Source organism: Schistocerca serialis, chromosome 2, assembly GCF_023864345.2.
Source record: "Schistocerca serialis cubense isolate TAMUIC-IGC-003099 chromosome 2, iqSchSeri2.2, whole genome shotgun sequence".
NCBI classification, from domain to species: Eukaryota; Metazoa; Arthropoda; class Insecta; order Orthoptera; family Acrididae; genus Schistocerca; species Schistocerca serialis.
Genome location: NC_064639.1, coordinates 892,275,324 through 892,301,950, shown reverse-complemented (window position 1 = coordinate 892,301,950; position 26,627 = coordinate 892,275,324). Strand labels below are relative to the sequence as shown.

Sequence of the window (26,627 nt, the reverse complement as noted above, 5' to 3'; positions counted from 1 at the left end):
CATTCGTCCCTCCATTCACGCCTGTCGCGACACCACTGGAGGCGGGCTGCACGATATTGGGGCATGAGCGGAAGACGGCCTAACGGTGTGCGGGACCGTAGCCCAGCTTCATGGAGACGGTTGCGAATGGTCCTCGCCGATACCCCAGGAGCAACAGTGTCCCTAATTTGCTGGGAAGTGGCGGTGCGGTCCCCTACGGCACTGCGTAGGATCCTACGGTCTTGGCGTGCATCCGTGCGTCGCTGCGGTCCGGTCCCAGGTCGACGGGCACGTGCACCTTCCGCCGACCACTGGCGACAACATCGATGTACTGTGGAGACCTCACGCCCCACGTGTTGAGCAATTCGGCGGTACGTCCACCCGGCCTCCCGCATGCCCACTATACGCCCTCGCTCAAAGTCCGTCAACTGCACATACGGTTCACGTCCACGCTGTCGCGGCATGCTACCAGTGTTAAAGACTGCGATGGAGCTCCGTATGCCCCGGCAAACTGGCTGACACTGACGGCGGCGGTGCACAAATGCTGCGCAGCTAGCGCCATTCGACGGCCAACACCGCGGTTCCTGGTGTGTCCGCTGTGCCGTGCGTGTGATCATTGCTTGTACAGCCCTCTCGCAGTGTCCGGAGCAAGAATGGTGGGTCTGACACACCGGTGTCAATGTGTTCTTTTTTCCATTTCCAGGAGTGTATATTCGGAGTAGTGAAGCAACTTAAATCACTTAATAAAAGCAAGTCTTCTGATCCAGACAGTATACCAATCAGGTTCCTTTCGGAGTATGCTGATGCATTAGCTCCATACTTAATAATCATATATAACCGTTCGCTCGACGAAAGATCCGTACCCAAAGACTGAAAAGTTGCACAGATCACACCAATATTCAAGAAAGGTAGCAGGAGTAATCCACTAAATTACAGGCCCATATCGTTAACGTCGGTATGCAGCAGGATTTTGGAACATATATTGTGTTCAAACATTATGAATTATCTCGAAGAAAACGGTCTATTGAAACACAGTCAACATGGGTTTAGAAAACATCGTTCCTGTAAAACACAACTAGCTCTTTATTCACATGAAGTGTTGAGTGCTATTGACAAGGGATTTCAGATCGATTCCGTATTTCTGGATTTCCGGAATGCTTTTGACACTGTACCACACAAGCGGCTTGTAGTGAAATTGCGTGCTTATGGAATACCACCTCAGTTATGTGACTGGATTTGTGATTTCCTGTTAGAGAGGTCACAGTTCGTAGTAATTGTCGGAAAGTCATCGAGTAAAACAGAAGTGATTTCTGGCGTTCTCCAAGGTAGTGAATAGGCCCTTTGCTGTTCCTTATCTATATAAACGATTTGGGAGACAATTTGAGCAGCCGTCTTAGGTTGTTTGCAGACGATGCTGTCGTTTGTCGACTAATAAAGTCATCAGAAGATCAAAACAAACTGCAAAACGATTTAGAAGAAATATCGGAAAGGTGCGAAAAGTGGCAGTTGACCCTAAATAACTAAAAGTGTGAGGTCATCCACATGAGTGCTAAAAAGAATTCGTTAAACTACGGTTATACGATAAATTAGTCTAATCTAAAAGCCGTAAATTCAACTAAATACCTAGGTATTACAATTACGAACAACTTAAGTGGGAAGTAACACACAGAAAATGTGGGGAAGGCTAATCAAAGACTGCGTTTTATTGGCAGGACGCTTAGAAAATGTAACAGACCTACTAAGGAGGCTGCCTACACTACTCTTGCCCGTCCTCTTTTAGAAAACTGTTGCACGGTGTGGGAACCTTACCACATAGAACTGACGGAGTACATCGAAAAAGTTCAAAGAAGTGCAGCACGTTTTGTATGATCGCGAAATATGGGAGAGTGGGTCACAGAAATGATACAGAATTTGGGCTGGACATCGTTAAAAGAAAGGCGTTTTTCGTTGGGACGGAATCTTCTCACGAAATTCCAATCACCAACTTTCTCCTCCGAATGCGAAAATATTTTGTTGACACCGACCTACGTAGGGAGAAACGATCACCACGATAAAATAAGGGAAATCAGAGCTCGTACGGAAAGATACAGGTGTTCGTTCTTTCCGCGCGCTATACGAGATTGAAATAATAGAGAATTGTTAAGGTGGTTCGATGAACTCTCTTCCAGGCACTTAAATGTGATTTACAGAGTATCCATGTAGATGTAGATGTAGATAGATGTAGATAATAGCAGTGGGAGCCAAAGAGAGTGGAGACAGTGGGAATTAAAATACAACTGAGCAGAGACAATACTTAGGCTCGAGGGGGAGGGGGGTTTCTGGACCCTTCCAGATTGGCAAACTTCAAGACATAGGTACAATGGAGGACTCAGTGGGTACAGTAGAAAAAATAAGTTGGATCTCCCAAAAGTTTGGAGATGTCGAGGTATGCTGGAGGCACTGGCAATGGGAAAGAGGAGAGAGTGGTAGTAAGATATATTGTGAATCAATGGAAGGAAAAGGAGACAGCAGGTGAGGGACTTACAAAGACAGTGTCGGCGAGAGGGAGATGCTAAATATGAAGGCTTAACCACCAATAAAGACGTGCCAAAAAGGTTTAGAATGTTATTTGTTGAAAGAGCGCGATTATGTTGAATGCCAAAATGCATGATGAGGAAGATGGACTGAGAATTGAGGGAGCTGGTTCGCCACTTTTCTGTTGTAGTCTTTTAAAGAGGAACGCATTCGTCTTTTTTGTGCCCCGACAGGAGCGTTTTTTCCGCAGGCAGACATGTCAGTTGATAGTCTGTCGTTGCCCTCTTACTTGCTACGGTCTTATATTTGGCAGGAAAGGAATGAAATCTATACAGTAAAAACAAACGTAGTACATTTACATCTTTTTCAAAGCTGAGACTATAAAAACCATGAATACGGCACTAACATATGGTTTCAGTTCTATTATTTTCACATGTAAACCTTTCATACCCGCGACCCATACCAAAGGGCTCTAGTGGTGTGTTATCCTAACATGATATTTTTACAGATAGTAGATCATATATGTGTGAAGTTGCTATTTTAATTTGCAAGCCATTACTCCCCAGCCTCACAAACAGGGATGCTGCGGGTGTCAAAACACATAGCAGTAGTCTCCTGGTACTATGTCGTATGGTACCAAGATTCGTTAAGATTGCTTCATATGTTCCAGAGTGATGCTGGAACGTACATCCCCTCACACAACGGCTGCTCGCTTACACATATACAGCATACTTGAAACCACACTAGAAATTACTTTCTTAACCGTTTGGCGAGTTTACTTCATGAAAAGCGTTCCCTGAGATTGCCAGTTTGAAATTCCAAATTTTGCCGGCCGCGGTGGTCTTGCGGTTCTAGGCGCTCAGTCCGGAGCCGCGCGACTCCTACGGTCGCAGGTTCGAATCCTGCCTCGGGCATGGATGTGTGTGATGTCCTTAGGTTAGTTAGGTTTAATTAGTTCTAAGTTCTAGGGGACCGATGACCACAGATGTTAAGTCCCATAGTGCTCAGAGCCATTTGAACCAAATTTCTCTGAACCAGTTTTTGATATACGTGAGAGCAAGTTTTACTTTCTGCGTTTTATGGCTGCGAACGAAATCACTTATCAGTGATTCATCGATATTCAGTTAGGATTTACAGTTTTGTCAACAATCCTGGATGTTATAAAGTTTTCCCGTCGCTGGAAATGCCCCCGTTACCGTCCTTAGTCGCCGTTCCTGGTCATTGCGCGACAACCTCGGCTGTATGAGAGATCCTCGCAGAAACGCGCTTTGAACTCTTGTGCTTAGAACGTAGTGTCAGTAGACTTTGACAGTAACGACGAATCGCATTTCAAATGGCTCTGTCTATGCATTATGGTCTTTGTTAACTTCGAGCACAACAATGTAAGAAAATTCCACAAGTTACTGCTTTACATTGAAATTGTTGAAAAACAACCGAATCCTGAATGTTCAAAACTGGTCTGCAAAACATCCGTCTTCAAGTTCAGATCCTTATTTACGTTTCTGTTATAAAACTAAATAAACTACCATGGTTTTTATTCCAATGACGATTCCCAGCTATTACTTTCCTTCGAACAGGTACCACAGCCGCAGAAAATTTTTGAAATTATTACGCTGTTCGCTTTGGTTTGTAGTTATTTATTAATAATAATAAAAATAAAAAATTATGACAGTCGAAGACTCACAGGTTGTCATTGTCAAACATTCAAATCCACGTCCAAATCCTTACTCAGACGTTATATTCTTTCGTACTCACAATTATACAACGAAAAAATGACCTGGAGCCCGACTACCCAAACATAATAACGACCCGCATGCTGGAGGTAGCCGCGATCAAGCAAGAAACATTACTAAAATTCATTGGATTTCTTCACCTTTCCATACGCAACTCCACAACCAATTGTCTCCGAAGCAAAGCGAATTGCAACAATATCATTTAGAACAATCTTTCCGCCAACAAACAGTTCAAATACCCTAGTCTCCCTGAATTTCCCAAATCTTTCAGAATACCCAGAGATTTCTCTGAGTTTTCCAGAAAATTCAGTTTTCTTGAGAATTCCTGATTTTCTAGACAAGTTTCTACCACGTTAAAAAAATGAAATACGAAATAGTATCTGACAACGGGTTAAGCTATCTGAATGCAGAAACTGGAGGAAACAATGACAGAATTGCATCCGACATGCAGCTTCGTGAAGTAACCAGTATGCGAAGGAGTTCAGTTAGTAAAGTGGGCGTGTTTACTAGAAACTCGTACGTTCAAAAGTATCATAAAAGCCGTGAATCGGGTAGTGAAGACCAAATACAAGACCACCGTGCGCCGGAATTAAACAAGTCTGAGATCACGTCTGTGGACTGGTTGAAAAACCACGGGAGCCTGGCAAGGCAGACAAATCGTGTCTGGTGGAATGGGCCGGGACTGTTGCTAGTTGGACGACGCAGGTAATGAATCATAGGAATTTGGGAAGCGAACGAACACAATACCTGCGGTAGTCTAATCCGTTAGTTACTACGTCATACAAAACTTCGGTTAAACATGGGAAAATAAGGTACCACATTTGAAGGGGTCGACAGAAGGTTCTGATTACGAATTTAGTGTGGAATAATCTAATCACACTGTCGTTGTTTTTCTCGAATGCATCATAAGCTGGTAACAAGTTCTTTCATGCGTACCACTACAACTAGTTCTTGTACTTTGTCTTGCTGTATTTACACAGAAGAGCCAAAGAAACTGGTACACCTGCCTAATATCGTGTAGGGCTCCCGCGAGCACGCATAAGTGCCGCAAAACGACGAGGCATGGACTCGATTAATGTCTCAAGTAGTGCTGGAGGGAACTGACACCATGAATCGTGCAGGGCTGTCCATAAATCCGTAAGAGTACGAGGGGGTGGAGATTTGTTCTGAATAGCATGCTGCAAGGCATCGCAGATATTCTCAATAATGTTCATTTCTGGGGAGTTTGGTGGCCAACGAATGTGTTTAAACTCAGAAGAAAGTTCCTGGAGCCACTTTGTAGCATTTCTGGACGTGTGGGGTGTCGCATTTTCCTGCTGAAATTCCCCAAGTCCGTCGGAATGCACAACAGACATGAATGGATGCAGGTGATCAGACAGGATGCTTACGTGCGTGTCACCTGTCTAGACGTATCAGGGGTCGCATATCACTCCAACTGCGCACGCCCCACACCATTACAGAGCCTCCATCAGCTTGAACAGCCCCCCGCTGACGTGCAGGGTCCATGGATTCATGAGCTCATCTCCGTACCCGTACACGTCCACCCACTCGATACAATTAGAAACGAGACACGTCCGACCAGGTAACATGTTTCCAGTCATCAACAATCCAATGTTGGTGTTGGGCCCAGGCGAGGCGTAAAGCTTTGTCTCCTGCATCCATCAAGGTTACACGAGTGGACCTTCCGCTCCAAAAGCCCATAACGATGATGTTTCGTTGAATGGTTCGCACGCTGCCAATTGTTGATGGCCCAGCATTGAAATATGCAGCAATTTACGGAAGGGTTGAACTATTGTCCCGTTGAACGATTCTCTTCAGTCGTCGTTCGTCTAGTTCTTGCAGGATCTCTTTCCGGCCGCAGCGATGTCGGAGATTTGATGTTATACCAGATTCCTGATTTTCACGGTACACTCGTGTAATGGTCGTACTGAAATATCCCCGTTTCATCGCTGCCTCGGAGATGCTGTGTCCCATTGCTCGTGCGTCGACTATAACACCACGTTCAGACTCACTTGTATCTTGATAAACTGCCATTGTAGTAGCAATAACCGACCTAACAACTACGCCAGGCACTTCTTGTGTATAGTCTCTGCCGGCAGCAGCGCCGTATTCTGCTTGTTTACCTAGCTCTGTATTTGAATACGCATGCCTGTACCAGTTTCTTCGGCTCTTCAGTGTATTTTCTTGTCTTCGAATTTAACCAAACATGTAACTCGCAGCAACTCAGAAAAGCTCTTGTGCGTTAGCACTTTATTCTGATAATAGCAAAGAGTAATCTGACGATAGTAGTACACACATTCCTTAAACAAGCTTTCACTGCTAGTTTGATTTATAGCAGTATCTCCACAAAGACAAATCACAATAACAGTTTTAACGTATCGCTTCCAGAGCACGACTGTTTGCTCGTTTCTGTGGATGTTTGCACCCCAGGGAAAGAGGTTTCCTCCAGTGCAGTAAATGGACCGGTCTTTCCCTAATTAGCGTAAACGGGCAGTGGTCCGGCCGTACAAGACCGGCTAAAGGTCGAGGTCGCTTGATTTCCCCGTGATGACCAGTGTTTTGCCACATCCTTTGGAGAGGAACTTTTAAAAGTCATCGCAAAAACCAGCACCTTACAGAAGGGCTATAAATAGGACCAGTATATCGCCGATGAAAATTCCTACAGTCTGCTTTTGATTATGACTGGCTGAAACGCATACATCTTAAATAATTTCATGGAGTGGTTTGGAGTTCGCGAAATCTAGGAGGTTGGCCGGCGGACCGCTTGGGGTGCAGAAGTCTTGTGCGGCCTGGATCGGAGGTGGTGTTTTCGTAGTGACTTTCGGATGTCGGGAGAAGGTGATTCTCTTGTGATCAACAGAGTAATTTACTTTTCCTGTTTTCTTGGAGAGTGTTGCCGTTTAGCGAACATATACGCGCTGATTAGGCAGAGACCTCAAGCTAGGGTGTGGAATCGAGCAGCTCGCTAGACATTGGTGTTTCATTTAACGTGAAGGATTGGAGAGTTTTTCGTTGAAGATAAATTATTTTCATTTCTGTGGAAATATGAGTGTGGCGTTTTTGTGTGATGTTTTGCCTATTGTCTTTGAATTTTGTTTCTGTTTTGTTGTGGAGTTCATCGACAGGAGGTATTAGCATCCAGTTGGAGGAGCCGTATGAATTGTTACTGGTGTACATTTTCTAGTCCAGTGGCCTGATCTCAGAACATGTTTGACAGTTATTTGATGGCTTCTGGGCATTAATTATTGTCTCTGAAGTCATTACATAGTCAACCTCGTCTGGCGGGTCAAAGAGAGGCCACAAACCCTTACTTAAAATGATTTTACATGTTTACTGATTTTACATGTGTAGCAATTTGGGGAAATAATGTGGATCGAATTACATCTGTGGATCAGTGCATCACATAATTTGTCTCACAAGCAGTGCATCGCAATGCGAGGATTCTGACCATGGTTGTGAATGAGGTTCTGTGTGATGCCATGGAATCTCTGAAAAATGGATCGCAGTTGCAAGTCAGTAGGCAGAAACTCTCACAAAGACATCAGGCTTAAAGTTTCCACAGAACCAAATGTATTGTCTTCAGTTAGACCCCAACCTATTCTGTCACTTTTATTGAACATCACCTCGATGGTTCCACTCTCTGACAGGAAGCTTGTTCCTACCAGTATTTTTCCCCTTCATTCCAATAGTCATTGCTTCATGATTAAAACTGTCTTGTCTTCCAATTTCTTGCAGTGTTTTTATCTTTATATGTTGGGGGCTGAGCACACAACGTAAAATTATCTTTATTTCCTATGTGAATGATCAAAATAATTACCCTTAAATAATTCCAATTTTCTGTGTACAGACATGGTAATGTCAGAAGCAAGCTCACTAAACCGCAACACTCGCCTACCAGATCATAAAATGACTGAACAGGAATCAATGCCTCTGTACAGGAATGCACTTCTGAATTCTGTATTCGATAAAGTGACTTTATTGATCACAAAGGTTTCCTAACTCCTACCTTCAGGAATATTTCTTTAAAACAGCACCTCCATCCCAAACACGGGACCTATACCCAGGACTGGCAGTGTTACATTACATTACATTTATACATGTTCCATAGATCATGAATCAACTCAGATCTTGCAAAATACATAGAGTGTGCCACAGAACTATTTCAATATTTAGGCCCTTCAGCCAATCTACTTCAAGACCAAAATGTAGACATTTTCATTGGTGATTTCGCGCTCCCACTAATAGCATTTCTCAGCAAAGTACTCTTTCTTGCCTAGACTTTTTCACAAGATTATTTCATACTGATATTGTAACCTCCCCGCAAATTTTGAAATGACGATAATTAAATGTTAATGGGAATAGAGCCAAATGTTGTTGAGCTCCCACAAAACATTGTTAAATTGAAATAAAAGCGACTGTACCTTCGCTACAAAAATATTGAAAAATAATGGCCCAATGCAAACTCAACACAAAAATTGAGAAATGAAATTTAATCATTAAACCAACAATAATAGGGCAGCATCGCTGACCTTAGGCCCTGTGCAATAATTAATCTGATAAATTGATTCTGGGAGGAAAAGCATAGGAAATATTGTTTCAATTGGAATGATTCTTTTCTTAAAAGCGATTGCTTTGAAAACAAAATTATTATTGGGGCATTTCTTGAACAAATTAATTACAATTAACAGATGTTATTGGTTGAGCGCAATGCTGCTTCATTACCTTTGATAACAATATACCTCATCCTGAATCGTGACCAGAGACCCATGTCGGCGCCCGCCGACTCCTCACACACGACTACTGTCTCACGCGCACTACTAGCACTGACTTAGTGCAACTAGCAACTGAACTCTCGCGCGGTCAAGCGCAGACTAGCAACGATAAATAACTCTCTGGTCAGAGATTCTGTCATGCCTCGCCATCGCTGGTACATATGAGACGTACACGTTTCATAACCCTCCACTGGGGGGGGGGGGGGCAAAAATTTGGCAGCGGTGGTGAGTCATTTGGACTTGCCATGAGCAACAAATTTTTTCTCAACCAATTAACTTTTACAATCACAGAATATTCAGATGTAGAACATGAATTAAATGTGGTGCACATGCACAGAGTACAAAACATTTCAGACAATGACAAAAAAATATATACAATGAGTACAGAATATATTAGCAAATCAGAAAAATGTATATACAAATCATATTGATAAATGACAAAAGTGCACACGCACTGAAAAACTCTTTAGCGTTTTCACAACAAATAAACACAATGATTACAAATCGCATTGACAAATGACATAAGTGCACATGTACTGTAGTGCAAAAAATGTACATACAATGAGTAGAGATCATGTTAGAAAAATGACAAAAGTGCATACGCACTGTAATTTAGAATAGATCAGCAAATCAAAATGTCCATACAATGAGTATAAATCATGTTAGAAAAATGACAAGAGTGCACACGCACTATAGTTCAGAATACATCAGCAAATCGAAAACGTATAGGCCATGAATACAAATCATGTTAGCAAAAATAATTTTCACTATGTTACAAGAATTAGGATAGGAAAGGGAAGGATTGCATCATGGTTGTAGCACTTTAGGTTGCACACAGCTGCACTGAAAGTCCATATCTTTCCACAGAAGTACAACACCAAGTGAGACAATCTGAAGTTCTTTTCCCAGAAGTGTTTATCAGCGTAGCCAAGACACTGAAATGTCGTAGTAACATTCCATGTTATCATTTTGGCAGTACATCAGGGACACCAAACAGTGGGACCATAATAACGTCTCCATCGCTCACGGTGGTGGACAGCATGTCGTGTCAACACCACGCACTTATAAGGCACACCAACGTAGAATTAGTGCAAAAACCAAATATAGTGCTCCATGATCAAGAGGATATACAGGACAGTAATTCAGGGTAGTTAGGTCAGAAGGTGAAGGACATTACGTCACATACTAGTCTTCATTGGGAATTACATTAGTAGTTTGCGGCATTCATAGCCCAGTTATTGAACATTTCTGTACCATGTATGTAGTATTACAGAAAAATGTTCATTAATTGATTTACAGACAACATTGTCATTGGTCATTTCAATACCATAATCAGTAGCGTTCATTTCCCAGTTACAAAGCATAATCAGTAGCATTCATTTCCTTGTTACAAAGCATAATTAGTAGCATTCATTTCCTAGTTACAAAGCATTATTAATTAATCATTGGTCATTTAAATACAGTAATCATCTCAATACAGTAATCAGTAGCATTCTTTTCCCAGTTACAAAGCATAATCAGTAGCATTCATTTCCTTGTTACAAAGCATAATTAGTAGCATTCATTTCCTAGTTACAAAGCATTATTAATCATTGGTCATTTCAATACCGTAATCAGTAGCATTCATTATTCAATTGACATATTATTCATAGCTGATCAGCATTACTCAGAACTCTCTTAAACTGGTATCATTATTTGGGACTGGTAATACATTGTTTTGTTAGCAATGGATTGCTTTGGGTAATTATAGGGGAAAGCAAGAAAAAAAAATTTGCTTCGGGGTTGTTGCTGTAAATGAAAATGTGTAACGTCATTCGTCATGAGTCCGCTGTTGCAAGATTATGAAACAAGTAGAGTATATGTAATCACATTCATAAATGACATAGATTTAATGAACAACTGCTTATAGCACATTAATTTCATAAATAATTTCTCCTGCAAAAATATACAAAAAATGGATTATTAAGCTGAAAGAAGAAATGCATTTTATGCTGAAAAGTAGTGAACTTCGAATTAACAGGTAGTGAAATGTGTATAAAAATGTGTTCCATAGCTGTCCTTTCCAAAACCTTCTGTCATTATACTATGCAATGTAACACCTGCTGTCAAAGCAAACTGCAACAAATACTTAAATAACTACATAGCATAAATACATAACTTCAACAATATCCTCATCTGTAAAGAAAAAACTTCATTATCCATCACTTCATTATCATAACTCCATTATTATCATCACCTGTAAAGAAAAACTTCATTATCCATAGTAGCATATTCTTCATCATTATTCATCAGCATTCATTATCATCTGCAAAAAAATCATTTCATTACTCATTGCATAACTATTCCTTATCTCTAGCATATTCCATCACTAAAACTAAGATGTGTAGTTCTGCCTGACAGCCTGCATCAATCGCCTTGTATTCTGAAAGAAAAAAATTAGTTAAGACTGCTATTCTACGATGTGTATAGTATATTCTTGTTAATGCTTGTTAATCCTGATCCATTTACTCTTCATCACGAGGTTTGCATCTTCTTTCGTTCATTCCGAAGGTGAAATTCCCATTTCTGTTTAATTTATTTCTTTTACGTATCATTTCTTTCTGAAATGGATGAACAAAGATTAATGTCTTGCATTTACATCATATACTCACAAAATAATGACTGGTTTATGATAACATAATTAAGCATACAGCATACCATGACAGAAAACGTAATATGAAAAAAAAAAATAGACAGTGTTCAAATGCAAAAATGTACACAGAATATCACAATGCAGCAGCAAAAAATGTAAAACAGTCACGATGTTGATATATAATAAGGCTAAAATGTCAAAGTTAACTGGTGTTTGCTATATCTTAACCATTTCATAGTGCATACAAACAAAACATGAAACAATCGTATATACATAAGAAAGACAAAAAATGTGACGTTCGTTGTGTTCAGCTTGTATGTTGTGTAGTTAATAGAGGCGAGAATTAAAGACTTTAATGGAGAGAAAATTTAATAAAAATTAATATGTCATTAGATAACATTGCATAATTATTCATAAGATACATAAGTCTCTCTGGAAAAAATGTGCACAGTCTGATATGTAACGACAAGAAGAGCGACCTGCTAACCTTACCTTGCCGGGCACTTGCCAACAAAAAATACAATAATCATCAGTAATTAGTCATGTGAATATAATTGCATAAGTGATCATAAAAATTAGTAAATGGCATCATAGCATGTTAAATCATAAAGTGTCTTCATTCAATAAAGGGTTTAATATTGGAGACATGGTGGTTGCCTTTACTATTTCTGGTTCTCAGAGTTTCGACTGTACAACATTGGGGTGAGGAATGCTGCGAATCCGATATGGACCTGCGTATAGAAGTTCAAATTTACTGCACTTACCTTTTATTCTGCTGGATAAATAGTGTGTACGTACTAATATCTTGTGTCCAATGAGAAAGTCACGGCGTATACAAACTTGTTTTTGCTGTCTTCTCCGGCGCTCTGCGGCACGTTTGATGTTGTTCAGCGCAATGTTAATTATTTCATGGTCTCGTAGTCGACGAGATGTAGGAAAGTTTACTAATTCTGTAATTTTGTTAGGTGGTTCAACATTTTTCAGTATAATAGACGGAGATAGCATAGTAGATTCATTTGGTATGGAATTAATTACATCTTGGAATGAGAATATGTGTGTGTCCCAATCAATATGTCTTTTGTGGCAGTATATTCTACACAGTTTACCAATTTCTTTCATTAATCGTTCACAAGGGTTCGAAGAAGCATGGTACCTGGATATATAGATCGGAGAAATGTTTATAGCTCGTAACATATGTGTCCATATAGCAGAACGAAATTGTGATCCATTGTCAGAAATTACTTTCAACACATGCCCTACATGAAACAGAAAATGTTTTATAAATGCTTTCGAAACGGTTTTAGCAGTAGCTTTGCGTAACGGAGTGAAAGTAACAAATTTTGAAGTGAGCTCAACAGCGACAAAGATGTAGCAAAAACCTCTATTAGTTTTCGGAACTGGACCAAAAATGTCTACAGCGGCCATATGTCTCAATTTAACAGGTACAACTGGAGTAATGGAGGAATATGTGAAGTTGTGTCTGACTTAGCTTTCTGGCAGATTTTACATGACGCTAAAACTCGTCGTATACGTTTCTCCATGTTGGTAAAATAACAGTTCTGTCTCAGTATAAGAAAACATTTTCTGGCTCCGTAATGTGCATAACTTAAATGAGTATACCATATTAATTTGTTAACCAGTTCGTCAGGAATGCATAATAACCAATTGTTGTTGTCAGGATGAGTGCGGCGAAACAGAATGTCATTGCGTACACTGTAATGGTTTCTAATCGTAACATTATTCTTATCTTGCCAAAGGTGTTTAATTTCTTTCCACACGTTGTCTTTATTCTGCTCTTGTGCTATGTCCTGTAATGACGAAGAAATAAAATTTTCAAATGCAACTTGTTGAATGTACATAACGCTGAAATTTTCTTTGCAGAAGTTGGTCGCGATCTCTTGCTGATTGTTGCTGAGAGAACGAGATAGTGCGTCTGCTATAACATTTTGTGTGCCGGGAATGTGAACAATTGTAAAATTAAATTCTTGTAAATAAAGTTTCCACCTGCTTAACCTGTCGTGTGTAAATTTAGCTGAAAGTAAAAATTGTATAGCTCTGTGATCTGTGTAAACGGTGGTATATCTGCCATAAAGAAACTGCCTGAATCTCGTAAAAGCCCAAACAACAAATAATGTTTCTAGTTCTGTAACGGAATAATTTCGTTCAGCAGGTGACAGAATGCGACTTGCAAATGCGATGTTTTTAATTACTGTAGAACCATCTTCTTCAATTTCCTGGAAAATATGTACGTCTAAAGCGGTGTTAGAACTGTCGGTGGCAATGGAAAAATTTCTGGTAAGATCTGGGTGCGATAAAAGTGGTGCATTCAACAAAGGATGTTTCAGGTTCATAAATTCAGAATGTGCTTGCTTATCCCAGGACCAAATAGTGTTTTTTCCTGTCAATTGGCATAATCTAGGTGTGTCTAAAGCAGAGTGATGAATAAATTTACGGAAAAAGTTAATTAAACCCAAAAAACTGCGTAGTTGTTTTTTTCGTTGTAGGAACAGTAATGTCACGTAGAGCTTGAAGTTTTTCCGGGTCAGGCGCAATGCCTTCTGCTGAAATTACGTGTCCAAGAAATTTTATAGAAGTTTTGCCAAAGTGCGATTTACTGAGATTAACTGTGAGTCCTTGTGCATGAAAAGTTTGTAACAGTCGTTCTAAAATCACATTGTGTTCAGACCAGTTAGCTTCTACAATAAGAATGTCATTTACGTACGTTGTAATTCTGTCTTTAAGTTCTGTCGGAAGTATTGTATTCAAACCGCGAATAAAAGCTGCTGAGGAAATTGTTAAGCCGAACGGTAATTTGCAAAATTGATAACAGTCGCCAAAACAGAGAAATGCTGTGTACTTTCTGCAGTTCGGATGGAGCTGAATTTGCCAAAATCCCGATTTCAGATCTAATGTAGAATAAATAGCAGTATCGTGAAATTTCTGTAGTAGTTCCTCTAGTGTCTGTGGTCGATCTGTTTCATTAATAATTATGTCATTGATGTGATCTGAATCAAGTACGAGGCGAAGTGAGCCATCTTTTTTCTTAACAATATGTAGCGTGTTTATGTATGGACTAACTGCCGGGTCTATAATTCCTTGGTCGAGCATATCTTGCAACTCTTTTTTAACTTGTTCTCTGTGGATATAATGCTTGGCTTTAAATGTGTCGTGCTGTTTGACTTGAAATTCATACATAAAACCGGACATAGTACCAGGAATGTTGTCAAAAACTGGAGATTGCTGTAAAAGAATTTTGTGTAGTTGCGTCCGTTCGTCGTCTGTATTTGCACTGCTCTGTTTAACTTTATCAGAAATCATCTGCTTTACGTCGTAGTCAGCTTCGTCTGGAGTGTTATAGTTATGTACGTACGTATCCGTGAACAAAGTGGAATTACAGTCTATGTTACGTGATACGGAAATGACCTCTGTGCGATTAATTTTTTGTTCTTCCGCAGATAGTGAGTGCTGAAATTCTAAAGCCAGTTGTACATTTTCATCCTTTAACATTAAATAGGAATTCTGAAAATCAATAACTGCGTCGTGTTGTACCAGAAAATTCGTACCTAAAATAACGTCTGTTGTCAATAAAGGAATAATGTGTGACCTGCAATACAAAATGATAAATGTGTCTGTAATTTATCGTCTACCCCTTTACTCGATACTGCTCCTTTTACTTTCGTTTTGCCTAATGGTAATGTAGGATAGGTATTCTCTTTGTTACACACGTTGAAAGTTTCTTCATTTATAACTGACATAGGTGATCTGGAATCGATTGCTGCTGAAAATTTCGATGAACCAATTTTAATTTCGATGACAGGGTGTGAAATAGTTTTTTGAACAACTGGTCTTTCCTCTAAAAGAGTGTCTCTCATGTCGTCAAAGGTAATAACATTTTCGTGAACAACATTCTGCGTGTCAAAACTAGTGCTTGTGTTACTGGAAGATGCGACCTGTACAGTATCTAGTCAGATTCTATCCGACGAGTTATTATTTTCAGGAGGATTCTGTGGCATTTCCACTATTTGAACCGTTCTGTTATTTCTTCCAGACGTATTACGCTCTGGATGATACCTACTGACGGGTTCATTCATGAGAATATGTTGTTGCTGATCATTTTGCTGCTGGTAAGACCGACTGTTATTAAACGTACGCTGAAAATTGTCCTCATTATTTTTACGTCTGTCGTAAAAGTCATTCCTATACGGTGCATTGCGATAGGAATTGAAATACTGTGTTTTCTGTACGTAGTTGTTCCTTTGCTGCCATGCGTTACTATTTGTTGTCCCAGGGACTATACGTCCACGCGGTGAAACATTAAAGTTAGGTTGACCTTGTGCATTACATTGTTGGTTAGGTATGTTAACGGGCTGGTTTTGTTGCTGTTGTTGTGAAAAACCTCTACTGTTACTAAAATATGGTTCCTGCTGCTGATAATTTTGACGATACTGATAATCAAAATTTTGTCTGCTATTAAAGTTCTGGTGGTTGTCGTTCCTAAAGCGTCTGTTACCTTTGCTATTGAAATTAAGTGATTGATCGTAATTGCTGTATGTATGTTGACCTTGGTTGTTATATGAAAAATTTTTGTTTACGAAGGAATAATCTGATTGCTGCACTTCTAAAAGCTGTAACAGATCTCTGAATGCCGAAATATTTTCTTTTTGTTGACCCGTTAGAAGTGACACTCTTAATGATCGTGGTAATTTAGAGATACATAATTGAATAAGTGCAGATTCACTGTAAGGTTCACTTACGTACTGGTTTTGTTGGACCATGTGCTCAAAAAATTGCGTGACAGTGGAAAAATTTGAGTTCTCATAATTTGGTAAACTAATTAATTGATCTTTAATTCTGCACTGTGTCCTCTTCGACCAGTACGCTGACAGAAAAGCATTCTGAAATTCTTCAACCGAGTAGCATTGCCTCGCGATTGGTCTCATACGAGTTGCCGGTTCGCCTTCCAGAAAACTGCAAATAAATTCAAGTTTGTGCGTCACAGGCCAAGTCGGTGGAAAAGCAAAACTAAACTGTTGTATCCAATCCAGTGGGTGAACCTGTGTTCTGTCATTTTTAAATACTTTAAATTTTCTCACTGACAGAAAATGTTTGTAATCAAAATTATCGTCTCTGTATGACAGAACAGGTTCAGTATTGTAAGAGAATCTATTTGACTGTGACTGTTCTGAATCTAACTCACGTACTCTCTGTAGATTACCCAAATTATACGCGCTGCGCGAGTATGACAAATGTTCGCAAAGTGGTGTCTGCTGTGATGTGTTATTAATTGAAATATATTTTATCTCTGTTACCTCTTGCTGTAAACTTGACAATTTTCTATGCAATGTGTTATTAGACGAATCGATCTCATTGATTGTCTGCAGTAAATTTTGGAATTAAAGTGTTTGGTTAAACAAAATCAGTGCAGTATCGTCTGATTTGCCGTCATTATTACTTTCAATAATATCAATACGACTGGCCAATTCATCACATTTTTCAGTCAGTATTTTTACCTCATCATCGGTTTTAGTGTCAGAGGCATTAATCAGTTTTTGCATTTTACGTGTGGTTTCGTTCAATTTTTTAACGTCACCTTTGACGACATCGGAATCCTGTGTTAGTTCTAATTGTTCGAGTCTGTCGGTCACTGTTTGAAAATCTACTGAGTGTGTATCTGTTTTTGATTTAAGGTCAGAAATCTCATCACGTAATTCGGTGTTCAACTGTTCGATGGTATTAATTTTGTCCGATACTGTAGCAATATTGTTGTCTACGTGTTTTTTGCCTTCGCAAACATTTTACATTTATCTTCTTGTCTCTGCGCAGTGATTGTTTCCATGACCTGACGTTTTACCTTATTTTGATCCTGTATGAATTTGCGGAAACGCGTATTACTGTTTTGTAAGTGAAGATTAAAACGTTCGTCAATTTGAGTGTTCTGTTGGTCGAATTTCGCGTCTATCTTTGCATCCATTGTGCGCGAAAGTTCTGCTGTCATTAACTTAAACTCGTCGCGTAATTGTGTAGCTTTTTCAGAGCATTGTTTACCGACTGCACTAATTTCCTCTCTAAGTGTTACTGTTGTAGCTGTTTGCATATCCCTTAATTCTTGAGCAACAGATCTAATTTCCTCGCTACTTTTCCTAGCACAGGTCTCAATTTCCTCACGTAATTGTTCCTTAGTATCATGACACTGCGCGGCAACAGCTCTAATCTGTTCACTAAGCTGTCTGGAATTGTTGTCTAATTTTTCACTAAGTTGTTTGAAATTTTCATTATTATTGTCTAGTTTTTCTTTCTGTTGTTTGAAATCTTCACTAAGCTTGTCTTGTTTTTCATTATTTTCATTAAGTTGTTTAGTCTTTTGTAGCAACAATGCCATAATTGGATCCGACCCAAAATTAGCATTTCTATTCTCTGTGCTGTTTGATGGTGTACCTGCAATTGTCACGTTTTGTATATCCATTTGGATATTCTGTGATTCTCGAAAAGGTTTGCTAATCGGATGCGCACTGTTAGTCACTACCTCCGAATTAAATAAATCCGTTGTACTTTCAGTACACTGTTCATTTTCATTAGATAAATTTGTCTGTTCATTACGTGAATTTAACAAACCGGTTGTATTAAGCTGGGCAGCGCTCATTGCAACAGAATGCCCCGCGTCATCAATTGTCGTCAAATTAACAGAGGACACAATTGAGTTCGTTTGTTCATCATCATTAAGATAAAAATCGTCATTAGTGGTTGGAACGCACTGATTGTCAGTAAACGCAGGATTGTCATCATTACACTGCGTGTCACATGTACTATCGGTGAAGTTGTTTAAGTCGGTAATTTCATTCATTACACCTCGCGATGTACTATTAATAGTTTTTCGCGGCATTTTTACACAAATCACAATTATTCACAAATGAGAGAAAAACAATGCAAAATCCAACAAATACAAATACAACAAAGAGCAACGAATTGCCGATGATCTGAGGAAAGAAAGTCACAAAATTAGTAAAAGCGTTGCGCCAAATGCTAATTATATTTTAGTAAATAAGAGCAGATATCTGACTACTTTTCAGAAGATTCTCAAAGAAATACGATCCTGGTCCGGATGTCGCCAAGTGTAACCTCCCCGCAAATTTTGAAATGACGATAATTAAATGTTAATGGGAATAGAGCCAAATGTTGTTGAGCTCCCACAAAACATCGTTAAATTGAAATAAAAGCGACTGTACCTTCGCTACAAAAATATTGAAAAATAATGGCCCAATGTAAACTCGACACAAAAATTGAGAAATGAAATTTAATCATTAAACCCACAATAATAGGGCAGCATCGCTGACTTTAGGCCCTGTGCAATAATTAATCTGATAAATTGATTCTGGGAGGAAAAGCATAGGAAATATTGTTTCAATTGGAATGATTCTTTTCTTAAAAGCGATTGCTTTGAAAACAAAATTATTATTGGGGCATTTCTTGAACAAATTAATTACAATTAACAGATGTTATTGGCTGAGCGCAATGCTGCTTCATTACCTTTGATAACAATATACCTCGACCTGAATCGTGACCAGAGACCCATGTCGGCGCCCGCCGACTCCTCACACACGACTACTGTCTCACGCGCACTACTAGCACTGACTGAGTGCAACTAGCAACTGAACTCTCGCGCGGTCAAGCGCAGACTAGCAACGATAAATAACTCTCTGGTCAGAGATTCTGTCATGCCTCGCCATCGCTGGTACATATGAGACGTACGCGTTTCAATATCTACTGGTAAACACCTCTCTTCATGGAAAAGTCACTATTCTTTAAGTCAGCCTTATAGGCTCCAAGCACAAACAGCATTAGACGCAACACACAAAGGTTGACCCACCATCTCCTGTCTGGCCAAAGTCAGATTCCTAAACTGGCTCTGGCTTCTCCAACAGCCAAAATAACGAGCCTACAGATGGCCAGAAATGGTATATTACAATCTTTTTCTACATTTTTAACCTAATATATGATATGCAACTTATTATATGCAGTTTTGAGAATCAAAAAAATGTTTGTACAAAAAAAAAATTATTGCCACCACATAGAAAACGTAATTATTTACTTGCTCAGACATGTTTTGCTGCTGTTGTCACACCACCTACACTAAGCTACATACAGGATGTCCCAAGAAGAATGGCAGTATACGGCACATTAATAACTTGTTATTCTAAAGAAAGAGAGCGCTTGTTTATGGATCCTGGTTTAAAGAGTTTCTTCATAAGACTGCTTAATTCCATGTTGTAAGTACCAGTCACTTTAATTGTAGACTTTAAAAGCATGACACAGGAAATTCATTTACTGCTGTTACGCATCTTCCCATTATTTGATTAGTCGAGCGGTCTAGGGCGCTGCAGTCATGGACTGTGCAGCTGGTCCCGGCGGAGGTTCGAGTCCTCCCTCGGGCATGGGTGTGTGTGTTTGTCCTTAGGATAATTTAGGTTAAATAGTGTGTAAGCTTAGGGACTGATGACCTTAGCAGTTAAGTCCCATAAGATTTCACACACATTTGAACATTTTTCCATTATTTGGAATAGCTGCATGCTGCACAATATCAGTCATATGTTTAGCTTTCCCCACCAGTCAACATATGGTGTGGGTAGTTGAGGTATTTGTTACAACCTGTAAACATGCATCATGTTGGCAGGTGTGTCCCGTGCTGGACTGCCCTGAAGAGAACCAGGAGCCACCCCCGCCAGGACGCTGCTGTGGCCGCTGCCGGCTCACACTCCCCAGCCACGCCTCGTGCACTGCCGGCAACATCACGCGACAGGCAAGTAACAGCATGTAATGGATTACAGCTTGTAATGCTTGGAGAATCTCACAAGTTGCTCATTACCAGGAGTAAACAGTAGCCATGTATGTTAGAGTTGTGTGCGTGTAAAGGAACCCAAAGAACGACTCTGTCCGATAGCTCAGTCTACTTCTAAATGCAACTGTCTGCCGCTCAATGCTTGCTCTATGTGGTAATTAGCAATCTATCCTGATTCATGTTGTTGTTATCAAAACCCAGGTTGTTGATAATACCTAGAAAAATACTACAAAATGTTTGAATTCCAAGCTGAACTGATAAAAAGTACTTCAAACACCAACAACAAATAATTTGCAGGCATGTAATGACAAAGGAAAATATTCGTTCTATTTGATTTCCAGTTGACCACACAAGTTAGTGTCAGATGCTGCAGCACATAATGTGTACTTGGTGTTTGTTATTATTGGCTGAACAGACACACTGAGTTGAAGACAGACACAACAAAAAGACTAACATATTTAGTTTTCATCAAAAGCCTTCATCAGAAAAGAACAACACACATTCATTCACATTAGCAAGCACACCTCACATACATGTCTGCTATCTCTGGCTGCTCAGGCCAGACTGCAACTCAACTCATTGAATGGGAGCAACAGCCCACAGTGGAATTGGGAAGAGGGAGGGATGCACGGTATGAGTGGGAAAAGAGGAAGCAGTGCTGCTTGGGAGAGCGTGCAGGGACTAGAGGTGGCAGACAAGGCTACCTGCCACTCAGAGGCCTACAAACTTGTTTTCATTTAAATAGGTTGACCATGAACACCTCAAAAATCCATATGGTACAGGTGAAGAACAAATAGTCAAAATGCTGTGGAATTAAATTGAGCCGTAAAAATCAAGACTACACTGAAGCTGACTCAGTTAAATATAGATAAGAATTTAGACTGGGAATAACATTCTGGATATCTAACTAATAAATTCTACAGCTATGCATTTTATAAATTCAAACACCTTTTCCTTGTAGCAATATATCAAAGAAAAAGGCATTTGAATTTACACACTGACACATGGAAAATAGGGTAACATAATCATTTGCAAATCAGTTATAAAGTATGGTACTGTGTTTTGGGAAAACTTAGCTGACATGCTGTCCATTATGAAACTACATGAAACCATCATTACAAACATGCATACTATACATCCAAAATAACTCTTATTTAAAAGCCTTTAATTATTAAAAGAACCCTCCCTGTATGTCCATGAAATAGTCATGTCCATATACAGCAAATCAGAATTATTTATGGATAATCATTCTGACCATTCACTAGGTAATAAAGATAATTTTATGCTCCTTGCTAATCATTTACAATTACATGCTCAACCCCTCTGCCCCCCCCTCCCTCCCTATCCCCCAAACATATAAAGACAAGAATCTACAATAAATCAGAGGACAAGACAATTTTAAATTTTAATCATGAAACAGTGAGTAGTGGAGTGAAGGGATAAAACGTACTGGTCGTTTGAAAAAGATGTTGTTCAAAACTAGTATTACTGGGTACACAATGAAAAGTTGTGCTAATTTTAAAATTCTCCCATTTCTCATTAGCTGTGTTCAATACCAATGAAGTTATGTTACACATTTCGACTTGCTTCCTGTAACCTATTCATATGATTACAAAATGTACATTATGATGTAAATTAATCATATGCCACAATATTAAGTTCCATATCAAAAGCTTAACTTGTCCATGAGATTATCTTATAAAGATAAGCTTCTTCATTTCCCCTTATTCTGTCTCCTGTTTTTCTTTTACATGTTTCCTTAGATTTCCTTCACCAGTTCTTCTTTCTATTTTACTCTAGTGGCTGCTGTTCCATGATCCCCCTCCCCCCTCAGTTTTTAAAGTAATACTCTAGTCTTATTAACTGTTTGTTTCTTTCCATTACATGGGTACTATTTGCTCAGACATCTGCATCAATATGTTACCACAATGCTGTTTCAGGTAATTAACATGCCACCTGACCATAGGTTCGGGTTCCTCCCATTCCTACCTCATGACCCTTGGTTCACAAGGCATCAGATTTAATGTCCTTTCTTCAAATTCTTATCGGTTTTAACAACTATTACTTCTATAGAGGGCAGTCATGATGAACTTTCCATATTATTTTAATCCTATGTACTTGTTTTCACATGCTTAAGACTAAAATGATAAACAAATATGTTTTATACTATCAAAATATAGTAACTAAAATATCCCATCAAATGAGCAGACAATATCTAGATATTCATGATTTGGAAAATGGTACGTGTGCTGAGTTGTTCTTGCCCTGATCAGGATGGTGATGTGTGGCAGCCTGGTCCATGCCACTCATGTGAATGCCGACAGGGGCAGGTGCGATGCGTCATGCAGATGTGTCCTCAACAAAATGTCCCATGTCCTCCCAACTACAAGCTGGAGCACAAGGCCAATGAATGCTGCCCACGTTGTGTTGAAAGTAAGTAACACTACACACTGCATGCTCTAGAGCTCAATATGTGCAGCAGATCATTCATTTTAAAGAAAACAATAAGCAAAAATAAAGAAAGGCAACAAAAAACCTACAGCGGGGGTGAGTGGTTGCCTTTCCCTATTTTCTTTTATTGTATCTGTCAACAAATAGTATTGTTTACTGCCATTCTCAAGAAAACTTAACTCATAGGCATTATTAATTGATACGTCTCTGATTACAAAGTGAAAAGGTAAATTTGAATTGTTCTTCAACACAACCTAAGCTTAAAGGTATTATGTATGTATGAGCTTCAGAAAAATTAATATTTTATATGCTTAGAACACATCAGACAAAAAAAGTTTATTTGCAAAACAAAAAAAACAAAAAAAAATTGCAATGATAATGTTTTAAAAAGCTTTTCTTTTTCAAGTTTCTTGCTTTCTTACATATTTTGTTAGCTACATCATTTATTTTACAGCTTGAGTTATATATTTCCTCGTGATAAACATTCCATTACCTATGGAATGCTAAGTGCTACCAGTCTACAAAACAGTTTAGGTCACTGAATGCAAATTTTGCTCGGGGCAGTCTCAAATATTCTTACAAGGGGAAGGCCTCAGACACGGCCAACCAATTCGGCTCAGGTTTGACAGGTCACTTGTGTACAACCTAAAACGAAGGAATCTGACATATTTTGGGTCAACACCCCCTCGTTTTTGAGAAAATCACCCCTAAAGGTTATGACAAGCAATCAGCTCAAAACTGGAGGGATCATTGTAAATAGAGCATTTTTCATCATCAGGTATGGGGTCTGAAAACGCATACTTTTTCAGAAATCGAGGTAAGAAACTTTTACAACTGCCGCTTTTGTACCTACATGGTAAATACTTCTCGCTGGCAGCACCGATAGCGCTGGTACGGTAGTTCAGCATGTTCGGTCAGAGGGTTAGCTCCCTCTGTAATAAAAAAACTGAGTTAATCGATCAACACCGAACTTAAACGGATGTCTTACGACGTCCGCCCTGAGCAGATGCAATGAACAAATCGAACAAAAATGAGATTAAAAAAAATAGCGCAATGACCAAGGTAAGTGACTGGGTATCGCAGAACCCAGGTTCGAGTCACGAAGAAACCTAGCGCATGTTCTTTTTTTCATTTGTATTTTTCCATATCTCAATTGACAGGGATAGGAGGGTTAATAAGGTAGGTAAATCAATAAGGAATAATAATAATAAGGTAGGCCAATAAATTTCCCAAACCTCTTGGGATAGTAAACAACTAAAATGTTACTCCAGGTCACTTTACAATGGCTCTTCCAGTCACTGTAACGTGTCCTCACTTTTCTTTGAACAGCTAGATGGATGGTACTTGTCATATAAACATTCAAAACAAATATACTCACGGCACCAAGAGCATCTAATGAATGCAATCTTTCAACAGCTACACTGTTCCTTCCGAAGAGTTGGTGGAAAACAAACTTTGTTTACATTTAAAAATATGTCTTTTTTGGGAATTAATTTTGATGCATACCACGCATACAATATCAGTGCCTGAAAAATCGGTGCTGAAAGTTGGTTATGAATTATGCTGTGAATAGCTATTGCATCTGTGCGGTTGTGCAATTCCTGCTGGGTTTCCAGAAGCACACTGCAATTCTGAAGCCTGAAAATAAAGTTTTTAACCTGGCGATAGAAATAACATCACACGGCTGGCACACAGGTGTGCAGTTTGGCAGTAATACTTTTACTGTGCACATTGGCTGACCCTCACCAGCTACTAACACTGTGTCATATATTGTAGTATTAATTTGTGCACTCCAGGAATCCAATATTAGACAAAACTTGTTATCAGGAACGTGTGGTTTTAAAACATTCTCAAGAAATGTTCTGTAAATCGCATTCATCAGTTTCCTGGATTTGGAGCAGGTAATGTAAACATTTTTCAACGAGTCGGTCAAACGATTGACCTCCTCTATAACCCGAGGACCAAATGTAATATTCATTTCTAGTAAACACAGGAAAACCTTAGGCAACGCTTTTACAGAGGCTGTGATAGCATATTGCGCCGTGTACAAATGTGTTAGTTTGTTTTTACTACCAACTGTGACAAGGGTTCATTTTTCTACCTTATGCGATAACGTGCGTCGAATGTTCACCTGATACTCGCATCCTGTTTGATCGGTGTTGATCACAATTGAAACCGGTCATAAGTGTCGCCGTTTGCATGCTGAAAAGAGCCGCCAATTTTGTATATCTTCTATATTTTGTACCTCCTATGAGAGACTTATTTAGTGACGTGCCAGTGACGAATTTTATACTCCGATTTGAAATTTATTGCCCAAGATAATGATGCAGCAAACGTAAAACGTAGTTCAATCAGTTAGTAACCAGTTCGTAATACTCACCGGGAACAGATGAAGCACATATTCCCAGTGACGTGGAGATTTCCAAAGTGTTATGACCATTTTGCGATTCACTAGTCAGGATATCTTCCACTGAATCACCTTCTGCTTTGTCTTCATGGTATAATACTTCCGTATCAACGAATGTCATTTCGTTCGTCAACTCCAAATACCGCTCGACGGTAGCCACTCCTATTAATCTGGAACGCCGAGAAACAGAACTGCCTGCTTCCGGTAGTGCATTGATAATGCATCTGTCTTGCAACACTTTTACAAATCAAAACACAGCGTCGGTAACTTCCCGCTTGCTATCGTCTGTGACAGGCTCCCAACTATACAGGGTGTTACAAAAAGATATGGCCAAACTTTCAGGAAACATTCCTATCACACAAAGAAAGAAAATATGTTATGTGTACATGTGTCCGGAAACGCTTACTTTCTATGTTAGAGCTCATTTCATTACTTCTCTTCAAATCACATTAATCATGGAATGGAAACACACAGCAACAGAATGTACCAGCGTGACTTCAAACACTTTGTTACAGGAAATGTTCAAAATGTCCTCCGTTAGCGAAGATACATGCATCCACCCTCTATCACATGGAATCCCTGATGCGCTGATGCAGCCCTGGATAATGGCGTATTGTATCACAGCCATCCACAATACGAGCACGAAGAGTCTCTACATTTGGTACCGGGGTTGCGTAGACAAGAGCTTTCAAATGCCCCCATAAATGAAAGCCAGGAGGGTTGAGGTCAGGAGAGCATGGAGGCCATAGAATTGGCCCGCCTCTACCAAGCGTACGAACACTTGGACTAAAATGTGCGGAGCTCCATCGTGCATGAATCACATGTTGTGTCGTACTTGTAAAGGCACATGTTCTAGCAGCACAGGTAGAGTATCCCGTATGAAATCATGATAATGTGCTCCATTGAGCGTAGGTGGAAGCACATACTGACGAAACTAAAATGAGCTCTAACATGGAAATTAAGCGTTTCCGGACACATGTCCACATAACATCTTTTCTTTCTTTGTGTGTGAGGAATGTTTCCTGAAAGTTTGGCCGTACCTTTTTGTAACACCATGTATATTACAGCACTTGTCAAAGGGTGTACATGCTCCATTATTCAGATCATGCACCTGAAACATATGACACAACAAACAATAACTAGTTACTACGGCATAAACAGATGAGCTAATTAAGTACAAACTACATACAGTACTCGTCATATGTTACTTACAGAAGAACACTGTATTCATTCACAAAACGTATTTCATTCGGCCCATTAACGATGGAGAAATCATTACATGTATCCGCGAGGTTCGCGACAGCCT

General features: G+C 39.5%; 1 protein-coding gene across 1 annotated transcript in view; it reads left to right on the top strand.

Annotated features, from left to right (window-relative positions):
- Positions 1-26,627, top strand: part of LOC126458231 (BMP-binding endothelial regulator protein) — a 711,827-nt gene that overhangs the window by 659,534 nt on the left and 25,666 nt on the right. The window contains exons 7-8 of the mRNA XM_050095129.1: positions 20,299-20,424; positions 22,737-22,896. Coding sequence (XP_049951086.1) covers positions 20,299-20,424; positions 22,737-22,896 — 286 coding nt within the window. The remainder of the gene's footprint in view (positions 1-20,298; positions 20,425-22,736; positions 22,897-26,627) is intronic.